We start from the raw sequence: 16,695 nt of genomic DNA, 5'->3' as shown, positions 1-16,695 counted from the left end.
TTCAGCAACTCCTGAATCTCTCCCGCCGAGACGAGAGCGCTTCTCCCAACTTTATACTCCCCTGCTACCGCTGCAGCCCCTCCCATTTCCCTTATTCGGCCCATAGCTGAACCCCATTGGTCCAAACTACCTAACAACAGGCTGAGCGACAGAACTGAGAGCCAATCAGATCTCTGCTTGACGCGTTCAATGAACTCCAGAACTTTTAACGCGGCCCAACAGCCACCCAACTCAGTCCGCGACAATTTGTTTAAAACTAAATATACAAGTGAATATGTGCATTTGATTTAATTTCAACATTTTTAAAGTACAATACGTCTGTGGATTCTTTTTAATAACATTGTTATTCTGTTGCTAATAAATGATGAGTATTTCTCATGGTAGTTCTGCTGATGGTCTAGTCTGGTTGATACGTGGTGAGTTTCTGCTTCATGCAGGCGTTGAGACTTTAAACGTCATCGTAGGTCTGAATGTTCTGTAGATGTGACAAAGACTGCTCACATGTAGACGGGGAGCCAAACACACACTCACACGCTGCAGTGAGTGACGGACAGCGGGTTTTACGTTTTTATAATCCCTGCGCGATTCACCTGCTGCCTGTCCCCACAACCCCCCACCCCCACCCTCTGCTTTCTTCCTCTAACATCCCGTCCCCGCATCTGCGCGCTCTTTCTCAGAGACGGGAGCGCACAGTTTTAGGCACGTCAATTCACAGGTTTCCAGCTGGTACAAACTCTGTGAAATAATAGATAATAGTAACTGATAGTGCTGGCGCAGATTTCTCTCTCTAAGCACTGCTACCACTGCGCGCCTCTGGCATCGCATCGCGCCCGAGGACTGGTCTAATGAAAAAAAAAAAAACTATAATTAAAGATTTGTCTGCGAGCCACATGTGACCATCAAAAGAGCCATATATGGCTCGCGAGCCATAGGTTCCCGACCCCTGCTTTAGCCTGTCCATCAAGTCCTCCAGCAGAGTTGGCCATGCAGACCCTCCAGTGTTGAACCTCAGATGATGTTTGTCGCTGCTGCTTCAGGGTTTGGGACCCGCTGCGAGTCCGTCACTGAGAGCTCATGTGACTCCTCTGTCTTCAGGCCCGACGCTGCAGCTTCAGGCCGCCAGAGCCGAGAGCCCCCTCCCAGAGCCCCGCCTCCAGCCATCACCCGCGGAAACGCCAACGGCAGAGATGCGGTGAGTTCCCGGCTGACGGTTTGACTGATGTGAGGCTCGTCAGAGCGCCAGGTTTGTATTCTGCTGCAAACCCGTTGATGTAACGGAGCTCCTGTGGTGCTGCTGGGCAGGATGCTGATGCTGATGCTGATGCTGCCTCGGTAAGACCTGCAGCGGATTTTAGAGTAGGGACAAAAACTCCCCTTTAGCTGGATAAAACGATCTTTTCAGAGGTCGTACATCAGAAAGTTTTGTGCTTCCCTAGCTCTGAATGTTCACGCTTCCTGGCTTTACCACCCTGGTTTCTGTAGTTGTGGTGAGCAGTAGTGCATCATCAAAGGGAAGGAAAGCAGTGCCGGATTTTCAGAGAGTATTTTAAAAAACAGTCCCCCAAAATGATGAGAGAAGGAATCTGCAAATGAAGGAGAAAGGTCAAGAAGCAAAAATCCAAGATTTAATTTTAAAAAGTCAAAATCATCTCTAGAAAATAGGAAACTGAACAAACATCTGCTCAGGTGAAAAACATCACCGAAACCAACTAAACCAACAGAAAACGCGTTAGAAACTACTGATGAACACAAACAAGTACATAGAAAACTAGAAGGAGCTGCATTTCCAGAAGAACATGCAGGGTTGATGCTGGTGCTGAATGAAAATGAAACTTAAAGGTAATAATTAGCAAACAGAAAATAAATTAATACAGAAAGGATCAAAGTTGACCATAAATAAAGTGAAAAAAACAAAAAAAATGTTTTTGTGAAAATGCCAGAGGAAAAATTCCTCCCTTAAAAATCCTGGAATATCTTGAAAAGTTCAAGGATTTTAAGGAGCAAAAGTCACAGCTGGAAAAAGCTGAAAGAGGTAAACATTTGAACAGTTGGATGGTTGAAATAGATGAAACATTGGAGAAGGAGTTAAGCAGCAAAATATGACAGAAGATACTAAAATAAAGAAAGAATACTGAATACTTTATAGCATTCAACCCATCAAAATCCTTTATGGAAACGACCAAACAGCTTTGTCCGGCTCCTCCCTTTCCCTCCAAAAAAGAAACATTAGACGACGGAGCCGCGTCCTGATCCTGGATCTCTGAGAAGAGTCCATTCCAGAAACAGAACCCGGTAGCAGAACCCTCCTGGGATTATTCATAACGTCACGTTGAGCCCTGAAGAAACAGAACCAACGCTTTTCAAGGCACTCTGCAAATGGAGACGAATGCACAGGAAATGCACGGCACGCACACGCCAGCATACAGTCTGCTGCACGCTGGCATGTGCAGGGCAACACGCTTCCATTCACTAAGACTTTACTGCCCGGAAAGCATCACTGCTGGCAGCGCTTTGATTCTGAAAGATCTGCTGAAGCACAGAGTGCAGCACCATGCATCCCATAATTCCCTCCCCACCCTTAGTAGGACATCCTGCTTCTATGAGAGCCTAATCCTTTGTGAATGAACGTACGTTTGTGTTTAAACTGTTTTCCTCTTTCTGTTCAGCATCACGCTCAGCTGCTGCCCCCAAAGGAGGTAAAGTACTGCCGCACTCACAGGACGCAGAAACGTGCTACATAGACCCGCCCCAAACACTTAGAATGTTATCAAATTAAAACTGTCACAGAATCTAGATTCTCACTGTTGAAGTGATGAAGTATTTATTTATGTTGACATAACTTCAGGTTCCCGTCTGTTAAACCCACAAAAACAGGATTTCAGACCAAACTGTGGAGAAATCCTCTCTGATTTGATAGACGTCAAATCAATCAGACTAAAGTGTTTTCAGATTGATCTGTCCGTCTTCAACACTTCAGGAATTCTGAAGTCCTCCAGAACATTCTGCCGGACCGTTGCAGTGATTCTGGACTGAACACAGCAGAGTTTACCAACACCAGCTGGACATTTCAGTCCAGATCCTGACTGACTGTGGAGATTTCACTCTGGACCTCCAGCAGCTCGGGTTCTGCTCCCCACCAGTCTTCCTCCAAACCCTTGATCTGCTCGGACACGGCCAGCCTCCTTAGCGAGGAACGTTAGGGGCTTCCCCAGATGGTGGAGGGGGTCAGTGAGGGTCTCCTGGATAGTCGTCACATCTGAAGTTTTCCATTTTATCCACTTTTGTGGGTTTTATGGGCCTGGATCCGTGCAATACGGGAACAAATGACACAAGTCAAGCAGCTTTGTTCATTTTGAGGTGAATAGTAAAATGTTTTTAAAATGTTTTTAAACCGACCCCCCCACCCCCTTTCAGGCTGCAGAACTTCCTTTTGCTCTAATAACAGCAGCCTGGTGGTGAATAATGGAACCAACTCTGCCTGTTGTCTCCTTTTTCTGCGCTTGTTGATGTTGTCTGCATGGAGTTTTTTTCTGTGTGTAGACTTTTCCATCAGGAAAACCTGTTTTTCTGAAGTTTAAATTCAGATTTTTACATTTCTGTTCACGTCAGGAAGGCTTCGATTCACATGAGGGAAAAGAGTCTGAATTAAAGCCGCTTGAACAGCTTTTTGTTTGTGCAGGTGGCGGAGCCCAACAGGACGACCCCGCCCCACCCCGCACGACCTACGCCCCACCCCGTACGACCTTCGGGCCCTCCCCTGTAAGCTCATGCGCTCCGGATCAGGTCATGCATGTGGCGTCTCATAAACAACGCCACTCAGCTGCTGTTTCCCCTTTTCCAGAAAACCCAAACCGTCTGCTGCATCGCAACCTCTGGTGCCTCAAAGACCCGCCCCCGCTCCACCTGTCTAACCAATCAGGAGACTCCTAACGACACCTGGATGGCACCACTGTCCCTGTTCCTCTTCGTCTCTGCCCTTTAATTTAACGTCCTCACAGCTGACGGGTAAAGGATGTGTGTCCCTGAGGGGGACCGCAGCAGAACCTGCAGCTCCACCGGACCGGACCGGACCGTGAGGACAAGCAGCATCACAGCCGGTCTGACCCGGAGACTCTGCTGCTTCTTCTTCCTGAGCGGACTCTGGAGCTGCGTTCCATCAGGACCCCTGCCTGCAGGTCTCACTGAACAGGTCCAAACCCTGCCGATCACCTGCTTCTAAACCAGCCAATCAGATCGCAGAAGACTGGGGGAAACCGTTCAGCCACTCAGAAAGGCTTTGTTAACAGGTACGCATCAGGCTGTAGTTGGTGAGCTGGACAGGTAATGATATTTTTCTGACGTTGGAGGGCGACGCCCAAAACACGGGGAGTTTAAAAAACAACAAAAATCAGGAGTCTGTTTTTATGATTTAAAAATAAATCAGATTATTCTCAGATAATTCAAAGTAGCTTCTTAAAAAAGCCTAGAATTCCACTTTTGTTTGTCCACATGTAAACTCTTTGCTCTTAAAGATCCTGAATCTCCTGTTTTACTGTCAAAGGTTAAGGACGACCCAGACGTCTGAACCCTCAGCAACCATCCTCTGCTTTCCTTAAGTTAGGCTAAAGTTACTTTAAATGTTGTGTCCTCGTGCCGCCGTCGAGGTGATGTGAAAACGGCTTCCACCTCTTCGTCTTTGCTGAGGGACCTGCTGACCAAACTCGCTTTCTTCTCGTTTACGTCCACATTTAGCTGCAACCTGTCAGAAATAAAGAGAAGCAGCAGCTGAGGATCACAGCCTCCTGATTCATAAACCTTTGTTTGGTTGTTTGCTAAACTCCCTCCATACGGGGCACAAATTGAACCTCCAGTGGCGTTGGAAAGAAAAGGATCGACTCAGCTCTTTGATTCGCTGGTTAGCAGGTTTGGGGGCGGGGCTTGCACCTGTTTTTCCCCCTTCCACTTATTTTCTGATTTTTTTTTTATTGAAAGCATTGCTGCTCAGTGCTGTCATAGGAATGTACACTCCCCAACCCCCCCATCTCCTGTTGGAGGGTGCGCTTGCTTCGCCCCACCTGGCCCTCCCAGCTCCTTCCTCCCAGAATTGTAACCAGAGTTTATGCAATGGTGTCTCAGACGTAGAGTCACCACAAACGAGGTCTGTCTTAACGCTTCAGCACTGTTACGTCCGGAGGCTCAGACCCGCCTCCAGCCAGGGATTCTTGGTCCAGCGGCCGCCCGCTGCACCACGATGGCTGATTCTGGATCTGCACTGACTTCTGTGTGAAGGACGCGTGGCTCTCCCTCCTCGCCGGCTAAACCAGCCACAGCTGATCCGAGAACGTCCGAACCGAGGACGTGTGTGGGAACGCAGCTCGGCGTGGGCCGGCTTCACCATGACGCTCCGTTCACCATCCAGACTCGTGCGTTCACATCCCAACGGAAACAGATGTTCTAAACCAAATGAAATAATAACTGAACTGTTTTCCAGACCTAAAATGTTTTCTGATTAATATATATTCATCAACTGTCTTGTTTCTTCCTCAGTTTAAAATTGAAGATATGGTGAAAATTTCACCGAATATCTGCTGATATTTAAGCACGAAAGCATTTATTTAAAGATTTAAAACTTCTCTTATCGGCCCAGATGTGAATTCTCAACCAAACGAACGTTTTTGGTGAAGTGGCAAAGGAAACATAACCGTGCAGGTAAAGTTCCATCTTCGCTCCTAAAAAGAAGAAACTAAAGGAAGAAACATATCTTATGATGAGAAAAATCAAATAGAAATGTTTGTGTAAAATTCTAAAGTCATCTTTTTAGACCAACTTCAAATTTGTGATTTTAAAACTCAATGTTAAATGTAAACAATAAGTGTTGAGTTACAGACTGTACACTGTCAAATGATTTAATGATTAAAAACGGCACAGATCTTCTATATTTTAGTCTTTTTTGTTGTTGTTTTTAGGCAAACTTGAAGCACTAAAGGAAAACGAGTCCACACTTTGGACATGCTTCTGTAAACTCAGTCTAGCAAAAACAGGTCTGTTCAAGTGGACGACAACAACAGTCTGTAGAAATCAGGACGTTTACATTTTTACCCAAATTACCAAGAATTTCATTTTTGAAGACTAGAAATAAATGAAAAAAACATGAAATCTGGCTTCATATCAAATGTTTTTCTCTATTTAATGCTCATTGTAAATTTCTACATTTAAACCAGGAAAAGAACTTGAGCAGTTGTCTTATTCAGAAGTGCAGAACGATGGTTTTGAAGGAACAAACCTGTTTGTTTTATTTACAGTCAACATTTTAGAAATGAGCCAGAATGTGTCACAGAAGGGTTGACAACGTATCATGACAGAATTTAGCCAATCACAATCAAGGAATCCTACACACCTTTTTGTGATGACGGCGACCTGTGAGCCAGACTTTGGACAAGCCTGGTCTATAGTGTACTTGCTATACTTGTACTCAAGTATACTTTAAGTGACGTACTTTTTGCAAAGGATATCTCTGTCAAATCTGCAGAAACACCTGAGCAAAAATTAACAGAGAACATTAAAAAAAAAAAAAAAAAAGCTAAAAAGGACGATTGATGCATCCGAACAAACGTGGACAATCTGCTGATATGAGTCTGAAAATGGAGATTTGTGTCAAAATAAAGGCGCATGAAATAAGATGTCCACGTTGGTCTTCATGTTGAGAGATTTTATCCAAGAGGAAATCATCCCAACCTGACAGGGATGTACACTTGAAGCATCCATCAAAACCATTTAATGATAGAGCTGAAACCAGAACCAGCTGGTGTCGGGTTTGCAGGTTTGGTACCGACTCCAGCTTTCCTTTGAGGAGACACCTGTGTGGTCACTGGGGTTCCGTCCTCTATTCTCATCTACTTCTCCTCTCCTGGATCAATATTCATCATTGAGTTCTCCGTGCCTCTGTTTGGTGCAGTACGATTCATGGACCGTCCCTCTTTCCCTCTTTCCCCTCCATGGGAGTAGGAGTTCTTCCAGATTCCAGTTGGCTTGTCCGTGCTCCTGTACCTGGCTGTGGTCCTTACCTCTGGCTCGTCCGTGCTGCTGTACCTGACCGTGTACCTCGTCTCTGCCCTGCCTCTGCTCCTACACTTGGTTGTGGACCCCCCCTCTGGCTCGTCTGGCGCCCCCAGCCGTCCCCCCAACTCCATCTGGATGAAGTCCATCTGCTGGACTATTTAAACATGTAGTTGTAGAGCTAGATAAGATAATTCTTGTCTGAGAGTTGTGGTACATGGCCTGTCCGTCCTGGGGGAGGATCCCTCCGTCATGTGGACACCCCAGAGGTTTCTTCTATTTTTCTGGAATCTTGGTTTTTTTAGGAGTTTTTCCTTACAGAGAAGGGGGGTCTAAGGATTGAATTCTATGACTTCCTGATCCTTTTGATTTCAGATTTACTTTGTAATTATCGGTACGAAGCCCATTGAGACGACTGTTGTTGTGATTTTGGGCCACACAACTAAATTGAATTGAGTTGCTCAGGTGATCCATGTTGAACTCCCTACACTCACACAGCCTGCTCTCCGTAAGTGAAGCTGGGTCACCTGAAGGCAAACAACCACTCTATGAATGAGAAAGGTCACATCTCCATGGCAACACTCCTCATGGCTGTTGCGTTAGGACAGTTTTGGATCTTCTTTACTTTGTGTGTCCGTGATAAAGCAGAGAACGGTCGATGTGAACTCTTTATGAACATTTACAACATTATTTTGATCTCTGGCCTTCTAGAGCTTCAGCAAAGCGAGGCCACCGGCATGAAGACTGTTTCGGGTTACCGTGGCAACAACACAGCCCCCAACAGATTGCTGTTTGCTATGAAGACTAAAGAGGAGAGAAATCGTGGGTGTTATGCAACAGAAAATTATTTAAAAAAAATCTTTAAACCAGTCGTGATTGTTCTGGTGTGGAGTAAAAATGAAGCTGTGTGGAATCGTAAAATCACTCCTCAGTGTCGGGTTCTTGGATCATATTCAACATTTGAACACACTGAGGGGCAAAAAAGGGTTTTTCTGTCACAGATCTACATGTTGTTCCACTTACAGCGGGGGGAAAAGTATTCAGTCAGCCACCAATTGTGCAAGTTCTCCCACCTAAAAAGATGAGAGAGGCCTGTAAGTTTTATCATAGGTAAACCTCAACTATGAGAGACAAAATAAGAACAAAAAATCAAGAAAATCACATTGTCTTGATTTTCAATAATTTATTTGTAAATTATGTTGGGAAAAAAAGTATTTGGTCAATGGCAAACAAGCTAGATTTCTGTTTCTCCCAGACTTGTTACTTCTTCTGTAAGAATATCATCTGTCCTCCACTGGTTACCTGTAATAATGACACCTGTTTGAACTGGTTACCTATATAAAGACACCTGTCCACAACCTCAAACACTTACACTCCAAACCTCACTATGGCCTAGCCCTAGACCAAAGAGCTGTCTAAGTCCACCAGAAACCAACAGATTTAGAAACAATATTTGGGGCTGCGCAGTTGATCTTTTATTTATTTATTGATTTAGTGGTGGTGCTCAAAGTTCTATTTTCCTATTTTTATACAGTGACAAAAAAACACGGTGTTTTATGAAGTAGTTGCTGGTGATAAATTATTTGATTTGGCATTTAATACTTTAGTAATATCTGGGAAATTAGGAAAGCAGATTCTTAAAAATCAAACCGTTATTTAATACATTTTACAAGGAGATATATTCATATTTTAAATCACTAGAGTTTATGAAAAACATAAATGCAAGAAAACTGTCCACTTTCATTGAAGATAACATATGGTAATCCCTGTTCTTATATTACATTATATTATATTATATTATATTATATTATATTATATTATATTATATTATATTATGTTATGCCCTTTGTGTTAGACAACAATTCTATGTTTTTGTTTTATTGTTTCATCTTTATGTCCTGCTGTTCTATTTATGTGAATGTGATCTTTGGAAGTTCTAATAAAAAAATAAAAATACACTATTTAGACCTGTGAGCAATCTGACCAATCAGGGAGCCCCACCCCGGCGTCGTACGTCATGACGTCAGCACTGGCCTCTTCCACGCTCTGCGCCCTAAACCCGTCATCATTTTTACCGGGAGAGGCGAAGGGCATCCGGGATACCGGCCGAGAGAAGAGCCGCTGAGACACTCCTTGAGGTCAGCAGTCCCGCTTTTATGACCTTTAATGAACTTGAGTTTGTGACAGTTAAAGTTCGAACCCGTTTACGCCCAAAATGAGATTTTAGCTGCAGTTTGGCGACATTTGTTCATCATCATGTCGCTCTGACTCAGAGATTGATACACTGCCTGTGTTAGCATGCTAGCTGGTTGCAGACTAACAGCCGAGGTAAACTGCTCATATGAGAGCCTAGTCACTAGCAAAAGTAGGCCTAATGTGTTAATGGTTGTTATCTGTTTGTTGTTTACAAAGACTAGTATCTATTAGTTTGATGACTTGTTAATTAGCGTCTTCGGCTAGCCAAACGTGCCAGTACATGAAGCAGTTCCACTTAGCTAGCCGGCTAATGACACAACCTCTCTGTTTAACCGTCTGCCTCCTCGGCGTCATGTAGAAGCGGATGAACGCTAACGGTGCGCCCAGAGAGGAAAGCCATTCACTGTGGTCGGTGTTTTGGCTAAACAGTTTTCTGTAACTCATGACTCGCGAAAGGACAAAGTGATTGACGGAGAATGTAGCCAATAGCGACACTTGAAATCGGGTTTCTGGGCGGGGCGTGTCACAAGTAGCCAATCAGTGGGGCCGGTGGCCGGGCACCAGTCGGGGTGAAGGGAATGAGAGTCGATACAGCAGGGCAAGGGCTGAAGCTCAAACAAGGTCAAAAAATAGGCCGAAACTTTGGGAACAAGCGGAGCGGAGGTTCGACCCGGACGAGCGCGCTGGGTCCAGCCGGACACTCCCCCCGGTGCAGAGCCCGACCCGCGAACCGTCCTGGACGTCTGCAGATCAGCTGCTCACCTCTCACCGTGACGTCTGTCTGGGAGGTTTGCAGGAGCGGGAAGGAAGTTCAACTGTCAGCTCACACCAAGAGGGTTCCTGGTTCGAGTCCCGCCTTAGTTCTTTCTCTTTAGGGCTTGCAAGTTCTCCCTGGGTTTTACCCTGCAATCCAAACACACATTCACACTTTAGGAAGCCAAAATTTGGAATAAATTCCTAGTTTTTTCTCTGGGGGTTCGCAGTATTTTGGAGTTGAAAGGCTCCATCAGCCTTCCTGATCCTACTTTAGATAAAGTGATCCGAGATTATTGATGAATAGGTTTTTTTTTAGTTTTAAAATGTACACAATAATATGTGATTTGGGTTTGTCAAGTGTTTGATTTCTAGCATGTTTGGAAAAAGTTAAGAAATGCAACAGAGTTTTAAAGGACCTATGTCATACAAAATCCACTTTTTTAGGCTTTTAAGTGTATTGTAATGTTAATGTTGCACAAAGAGTCTTTGGCAACATTAACATTAACAGAGTCTTTGCTGTCAGCCCCGCCCCCAGGCTATCACACGCCCACTTTCTCTGTGGAGCTAGTGGTGATTGGCTAGATGCTTTCATTTGATCTGCACATCCATCTTTCCAACTGTTCAAATGTTTGTTTCGTGGGCGAAACGCAGACGTGCTGCAGAGGCCGGCTCTAGGTTGATGTCATGAAACGGGCGCCACCCACAAGGAGAGAAAGGCGGAGCCTCAGAAATCGAGTCGTCTTACTTCTGTGGAGGAAAATGAGGTCCAAAAATAAGTCATCTTTCATAAAAAAAATAGTTCTTTACTGTGCCAAAGGTAATATATTATCATGAATGGATTTACTCTGACAGGCTTAAGGAAAGCATGATTGACCCTTAAATTCTTGTTTTTGACATCACTCAGTAAAGGTTTACTAAAGTGCAGCACAAACATCTTCCGTCAAAGCCACTTGATTGATTTAAACGGCACAAAGAGCTTAAGAGAACACAGAGTTCTGACTGGATAATCTGTGCTCAGATGTCAGCCTTGGCTCATGGGTGCAGTCAGTGAGGAAACTCCAACCAAGCTAAGGCGAAGGGAGTGACCGGCCTTGGATAGTCGATGTCAACACAGTCTGCTTTACTTCTGTTTCCTCTCATTTGTGGCAATTTTTAAAGCCAGATTTTTAAAGCCGCTTATGGCTGTTAAGGGTTGAACTGTTGAACTGTAATGTGATCTTTGAAGGTTGATCAATCAGTTGCAAGATTGGGTTAAGGCAACAACCTGCAACCTTTTTTAATGCTAAGACTCATTTGGTCAAGATTCTTACTGACCAGAACCCAGCAAGAGCCACAAAGTCACTAGGGTTGGGCGATGTCCCCTAAATTGGCCGTTTACGATGTTTGCTGTCAACCATCGGGATGGACGATGATATCGTGGGGGGGGGGGACTATTTTTAAATTTTTCGTTCTTATATAATTGTTATTCGTTATTTTACTTTATTAATTTATTTATTATATTTAGTATAAACTGAGGGAAGTGACTTTAACAAAAAAAGTAACAAACAAAATAGAAAAGAAGTAGTCCGCTCCCGCCCTTAACTAGTGAAGTGGACCGGCGGAGCGCTGACTTACAGCTTTGTGTTTGATGGGAAGGGGGGGGGGGTGCTTTGTTACATGAGCGGTATGTGTGGGAGATTTAAGACTGTGATCCGTCCCGCAGCTCTAGGGGTACGGGCAACCGAACTCAGAACCGGGTCTAAAAGTGTGTGTCTGAGCACAGCTCGGATCCCCAGCACTCACAGCGGCGGTGTGAGGCAGAAATGTCGCTCAGTCCTTAGAAACCGTTCAAAAACATCACGTGAATTTGTGTTTCCAGTCGCGTCCCGACAAAATAAAGGCTGATGTTATTACCACATGTTTACATGCAGCCAAGATGCAGATTGCAGCGCCACCCAAAGCTAATGTTGTTAGCCGTGTTAGCATACTGCTAATCCTGGCTTCTTTCCGGCTCCGTTCAGAAAAAGCACTGACCACACGGATTAAAATTCAAATGATGAGCGAACAGGTGTTTCATAATAACCGTAACATTATTAAAAGCACGTTTAGAAGATCGTCTCGTATATTACCGAGCTGACATGTCAATGTATATAATATAGCCGCTCGGCGCTGTTTAACATTGTTTTGTATTGAATTGTTACATTCAATAAAGTTTGAAAAAAAAAGCCGCTCAGCGGAAGTTATATCCACTTCCAGTTTTTCAAACCCTACTGCGCATGTGCGAATGATTTATTCCGACCAAAAGTGTGACCTTAGTGAACGTTTGTTATATTCTGAAAATGTTTTTCTGGGCCCATCTACACGGTTGGATTCTAATCCGACCATTGATCCCATCAACATATTTTGCACATGTAACCGCGGCTTATGGTGTCGACTCGCAACGTGGCGGGGGCGTGGCATCACGATGGTGTCTCTCCATCGGGATGTCAGTCACCCATCACGATGGACGATGGTATCGTCCATCGGCACAACCCTAAAAGTCACGCTCAGAAAAATGCACTTTATTTAGGGTTTTGTTACCATCAAGACAATTTTATCGCTTTTACTTTTGAAAAAAGTGAAAGACTGAATTTACTTGAATAAAAAAATGCAATAAAGTCAAGTCAAACATGGCATTTTCCATCATCATGACTTTGGTGGTCCGGCATCCTTTTTCTCCTTTCACTATTGAATATGAACATGACACTATTGGTGTAGAAATTAGTTTTTTATAAAATATATGTGCTTTAAGATTAGGCCTGCACAATATACCGCAAATTTATCGTTATCGAGACATCAAGCTGTGCAATATGCATACCGCAAAAGACGGCGAAAATCGCAATAAATGTTTACCTTAAATGTGCTAAAACAAACTCACGGCAGCTTGAAGTATTTAATGAATCAAATAAATCCATTTATGCATTTAACCAATCGGAAGGACCCGTCAACGTTGTTGATCAATCAGATGAGCCCTTTTATGTTTGATGTTTGCCTCCTACGTCGACAAGGGTCATTTGGAGTATAATTTTTAAACTGTTGCAGTGAAATGGAAATTATGTTTTTGGTTGTTTTGCCATTTGTTTACATACTGCAAATTAAATCGTTATCGCAATATTAATCACTAATATCGCATATCGCGAGTTTTCCTCATATTGTGCAGCCCTATTTAAGATTATTCTAATTATTAACCACTTTTACCGTTATTCAAGCTTGACATTTTGAAATCCTAAAGATGAATGAAAAGGCTTAACCATCTTAAATAAACACCTTCATAGCTGCTAAAAGGTTTGGTGGATGTCAAAGTTAGCAGTGCAGATTTATCCCCGTCTCCTCTGAACTAGTCGCTCTCTCTTTCAGTGGACACTGGACGTTTGATCAGGACCCTCCTGCTCTGGGACGGACCTGGGTGGAGTTTATTTCTTTGTGATTGTTCGGGACATCCGGCCCATCGGACTGACTGGCACCGCCGTGTGCGTGATTCTTTAAGGACTGCTCATGCATCGTTTAAGGACTTGTGCGGCGCGGTTGCGCCCACTCACCGCCTCACAGGCGGCACAGACTGTCGGCCAGCAGCGCCCAATCACAGTCGCCTCCACAGGCAACACAAGGACGTTTCAGCCAATCAGGTGCTACTCTGCACCTGTGGCCTCGGAGCCGTTTCTTAATGGGACGAGCTCCAACTATGTGGAGGAGATGTACTACGCCTGGCTGGAGGATCCCAAGAGTGTTCACAAGGTAAGGAAGTGTGGAGAGGAAGTGCAGGTGTGAATTTCCACGACTGGGTTTGTGCAGTAAAATATGAAAAGATAAAAACACAGCTGATAAAGGAATCCTAAAGTTAGGACTTCAACCTGAAGTCTGAAGTCAAAGGACCTAACCATAAAGGTGCCTTGCTCACGAAATCAAACCATCACCACCCTGGGCAGAAGATCAGCAGGAAAAATGTTGGTGTTTTTTTTAATCTTCATAAATGTTGTCACTGTTTTTCTCAGTGACAGGTCTACACACGGTTCTCCTTTCTCTGTAGATGTTTAGGAAAAGCCTGAACATTGAGAAAATTTAGCCTTCCAGGATGAAATCCTCTGAAGGTGATCGGTAAGCTTCTGTTGGACTAAAACCTTTGTCAACACCACAAATAAACGTTATATCACACAAAATAACAGAATTGTTTAGTGATAGCTAAAACGACTGCGTTCGGTCAGATTTGTGTTGCTAGGATTGTGGCTGCTTGTCATTTCTGATCAATCAAAACCTTCTCTGATTGCTTTCTGCTTTGCACTTTAAATCTGAGGGTGTCAATCAACCAACATCTTACTTTCCTGTTGTCCCGATGAATAAAAGTGACGTTTCGTGGGAGCTTGTGAAATCCCATGAACGGTCAAGGCGGGGCTGCTGACGGCGTTTCAGTGTCCTGAGAGGTTAAGGGCAGCAGGCTAATATTAGCCTTAGTCACATGACCCGCTGAAGAGGGAACGAAGGCCACTGGGCTCTCCTGCAACCAGAACCAGATGACGGGCCAAGTTAGGATTACATTCTACAGGATTAAAGTTGTAAACGAGGAATTAAGTTTCTTTCTTAAAACAAAAGTAAAGTTTTTACAGAACTGCATCAAAGCAGAGCTCAGTACATAATGCCTTCACATGATCCGTCCGTTGTGAGGGAAACAGGATCTTCTAGACATGATGCGACGCTCTGCCACCAAAGCTATTTATAGGGGGGGTCACTGGGAGAATCTACAGGTTTTATATCAATTGTCTAAGATCTGAGAAGCGACTGATCTGTTTAAAAAGGCTTTTTATAGCATGGATTATGAAACAGAAATGGATTCATCTGCTTGTTGCTGATGCGGTATTCTGCTATCCTTATGTAATGCATGAGACGGCTGCACCTATGAGCGTCACGGTTGGTTTGGTTTGGTTTGGCATCCTTCAGCCACACGTGTAACTGACATCTGTCTAAATAAAATACAGAGCAAAGAATGGATTCACTAAAGATATCAGGAAAATAATATTTCCCCCAATAATGAACAAATTTGAAAATGTAAACCAATAATTGGATAAAAAGAAGCCAATCTTTAATAAAAATCAATCATAAAGTCACAAGATAAGTAGCAGCACACTGGTATAAAAATCACAGCCTCCGCTGATGGATGATGGGAAGTGCGTGTAGGCTTACTGCCTGCCAACAGTCCCGCCCACAACTCAGGTGAATTTCTGATGAACTCCTGTTGCTCTGCAATAAATATGTTCTAGAAAATGACAGAGCATAATCATGATTAAAGTCTACTGGAAACACTTAAAAATAGATTTAAAGTTTAAAGACTGATTAGTCTTCAGTTATTATATTTTGCAGTTGGTTTCTCCCCTTTACATTTTTTTAAAATTCTTTTCTGACCATCTTTACTTGTGAGTGTGTAGAAATGTTTGTGCAGTACACCTCCAGCTTTACTGTCCTGTCATGTGTGAGTCACAGAAATAAACTCCATGTCTGCATTTCTGAAAAACAAAGAGGGAAAACAGTTTGCTTTTGTAAACGAGCATGACAACAAAGCAGCCCAAACGGGTGTGATGCCGGTCAAAGAGCAGAAGCTGCCGCTTCAGCGGCTTCCAGTTTCATGTGGACTCGTGAGCCGAGTGGAAAGACTCCACCTCTGCTCTCATTATCACAGAAAATCACGCAGCACGGTTACGTAAGCACAGGATCTGTCAGATTCCTCAGAGCAGCTGATCACGGGTCCGATCGACCCGTTGGGTAACGTGGCTCAGGTGTGATGGCAGCAGACCTGAAAAGCAGGAGTTCGTTCACACACAGCACGCTCAGCTGCTGTCAGATGTGTGAACGGCGGCGTTCCTGCTGTGAGGTGTGTGCAGGTCACCACGGTGTCTCACTGCACGTCGCTGTGGTTTCATAACCAGGTGTGACCTTGTGTTTGTCAGATTAGCACAGTAGCTGAAATCTGTGCCGTGAGGCAGTGCTCTGCATGAAGGAATCTGTCTGCAGCTGCTTTGCACTTTCACTCTGTTTCCATGAAGTTTTCTGGTTTCAGTGGATACATCTGGTTGTGCAGATCTGTTGACACCTCTGATGTCTTGTATTCTAATCTTTATTATTATTCCTCTGCTTCTTGCCCTAAAAGGCTTAAGTGCTTCAGTTCAGACCCTAAAAACATGGATGACATTCCAACAGTGCACTCGACATCCCATAAAGCTTTAGTTACTGTGACAGCAGCTGTGCATCCCTCAGATTGTTGTCATATCAGCTATTATGTCTCGTGTAAAAATCCCAGTTTTTCTGCTCCAACAGTCTGTTTTCTTCTCGTTGTCCAGTCATGGGATGTGTTTTTCCGAAACGCCAATGCCGGCGCCCCTCCCGGTGCGGCCTACCAGTCCCCTCTGAGTCTGTCTGGGCTCGCCGTTCCACAGCTCTCCTCGCTGGTTGGAGCTCAGCCCAACGTGGAGAAGCTGGTGGAGGACCACCTGGCGGTGCAGTCGCTCATCAGAGCGTACCAGGTACGACCACGCACGGGACTTCTGACGTGAAGGGGTCTGCTTCTGCTATCTCACGGTGTTGGTTTCATCCTTTCATCCAGTTTGACTACAACTATCAGGCAAAGACAACTAAAGATGATGGACACAAACAAAGTGAGACTTGGTCCTGATCGAAAATATCTACAGCGGCAGATTTCTGTCA

The 16,695-nt window shown here is 44.2% G+C and overlaps 2 protein-coding genes across 4 annotated transcripts in view; both read left to right on the top strand.

Annotated features, from left to right (window-relative positions):
* Positions 1–5,915, top strand: part of LOC101156746 (disintegrin and metalloproteinase domain-containing protein 9) — a 28,887-nt gene extending 22,972 nt beyond the window's left edge. The window contains exons 21-24 of one of the 2 annotated variants that reach the window (XM_011479708.4): positions 1,096–1,192; positions 2,667–2,696; positions 3,680–3,759; positions 3,842–5,915. In XM_011479708.4, coding sequence (XP_011478010.1) covers positions 1,096–1,192; positions 2,667–2,696; positions 3,680–3,759; positions 3,842–3,911 — 277 coding nt within the window. In that variant the 3' untranslated portion in view covers positions 3,912–5,915. The remainder of the gene's footprint in view (positions 1–1,095; positions 1,193–2,666; positions 2,697–3,679; positions 3,760–3,841) is intronic. The other variant, XM_078952437.1, reaches the window with a different exon arrangement.
* Positions 5,916–9,024: 3,109 nt separating this feature from the next.
* ogdha (oxoglutarate dehydrogenase a) overlaps positions 9,025–16,695 on the top strand; it is a 33,758-nt gene continuing 26,087 nt past the window's right edge. For both annotated transcript variants that reach the window (XM_023958850.2, XM_023958851.2), the window contains exons 1-3: positions 9,025–9,173; positions 13,363–13,740; positions 16,332–16,514. In XM_023958850.2, the coding sequence (XP_023814618.1) occupies positions 13,501–13,740; positions 16,332–16,514 (423 nt within the window). In that variant the 5' untranslated portion in view covers positions 9,025–9,173; positions 13,363–13,500. The remainder of the gene's footprint in view (positions 9,174–13,362; positions 13,741–16,331; positions 16,515–16,695) is intronic.

Source organism: Oryzias latipes, chromosome 9 (genome assembly GCF_053564925.1).
Source record: "Oryzias latipes strain Hd-rR chromosome 9, Olatipes_Hd-rR_3.1".
NCBI classification, from domain to species: Eukaryota; Metazoa; Chordata; class Actinopteri; order Beloniformes; family Adrianichthyidae; genus Oryzias; species Oryzias latipes.
This window is presented reverse-complemented; position numbering and strand designations above follow the sequence as displayed.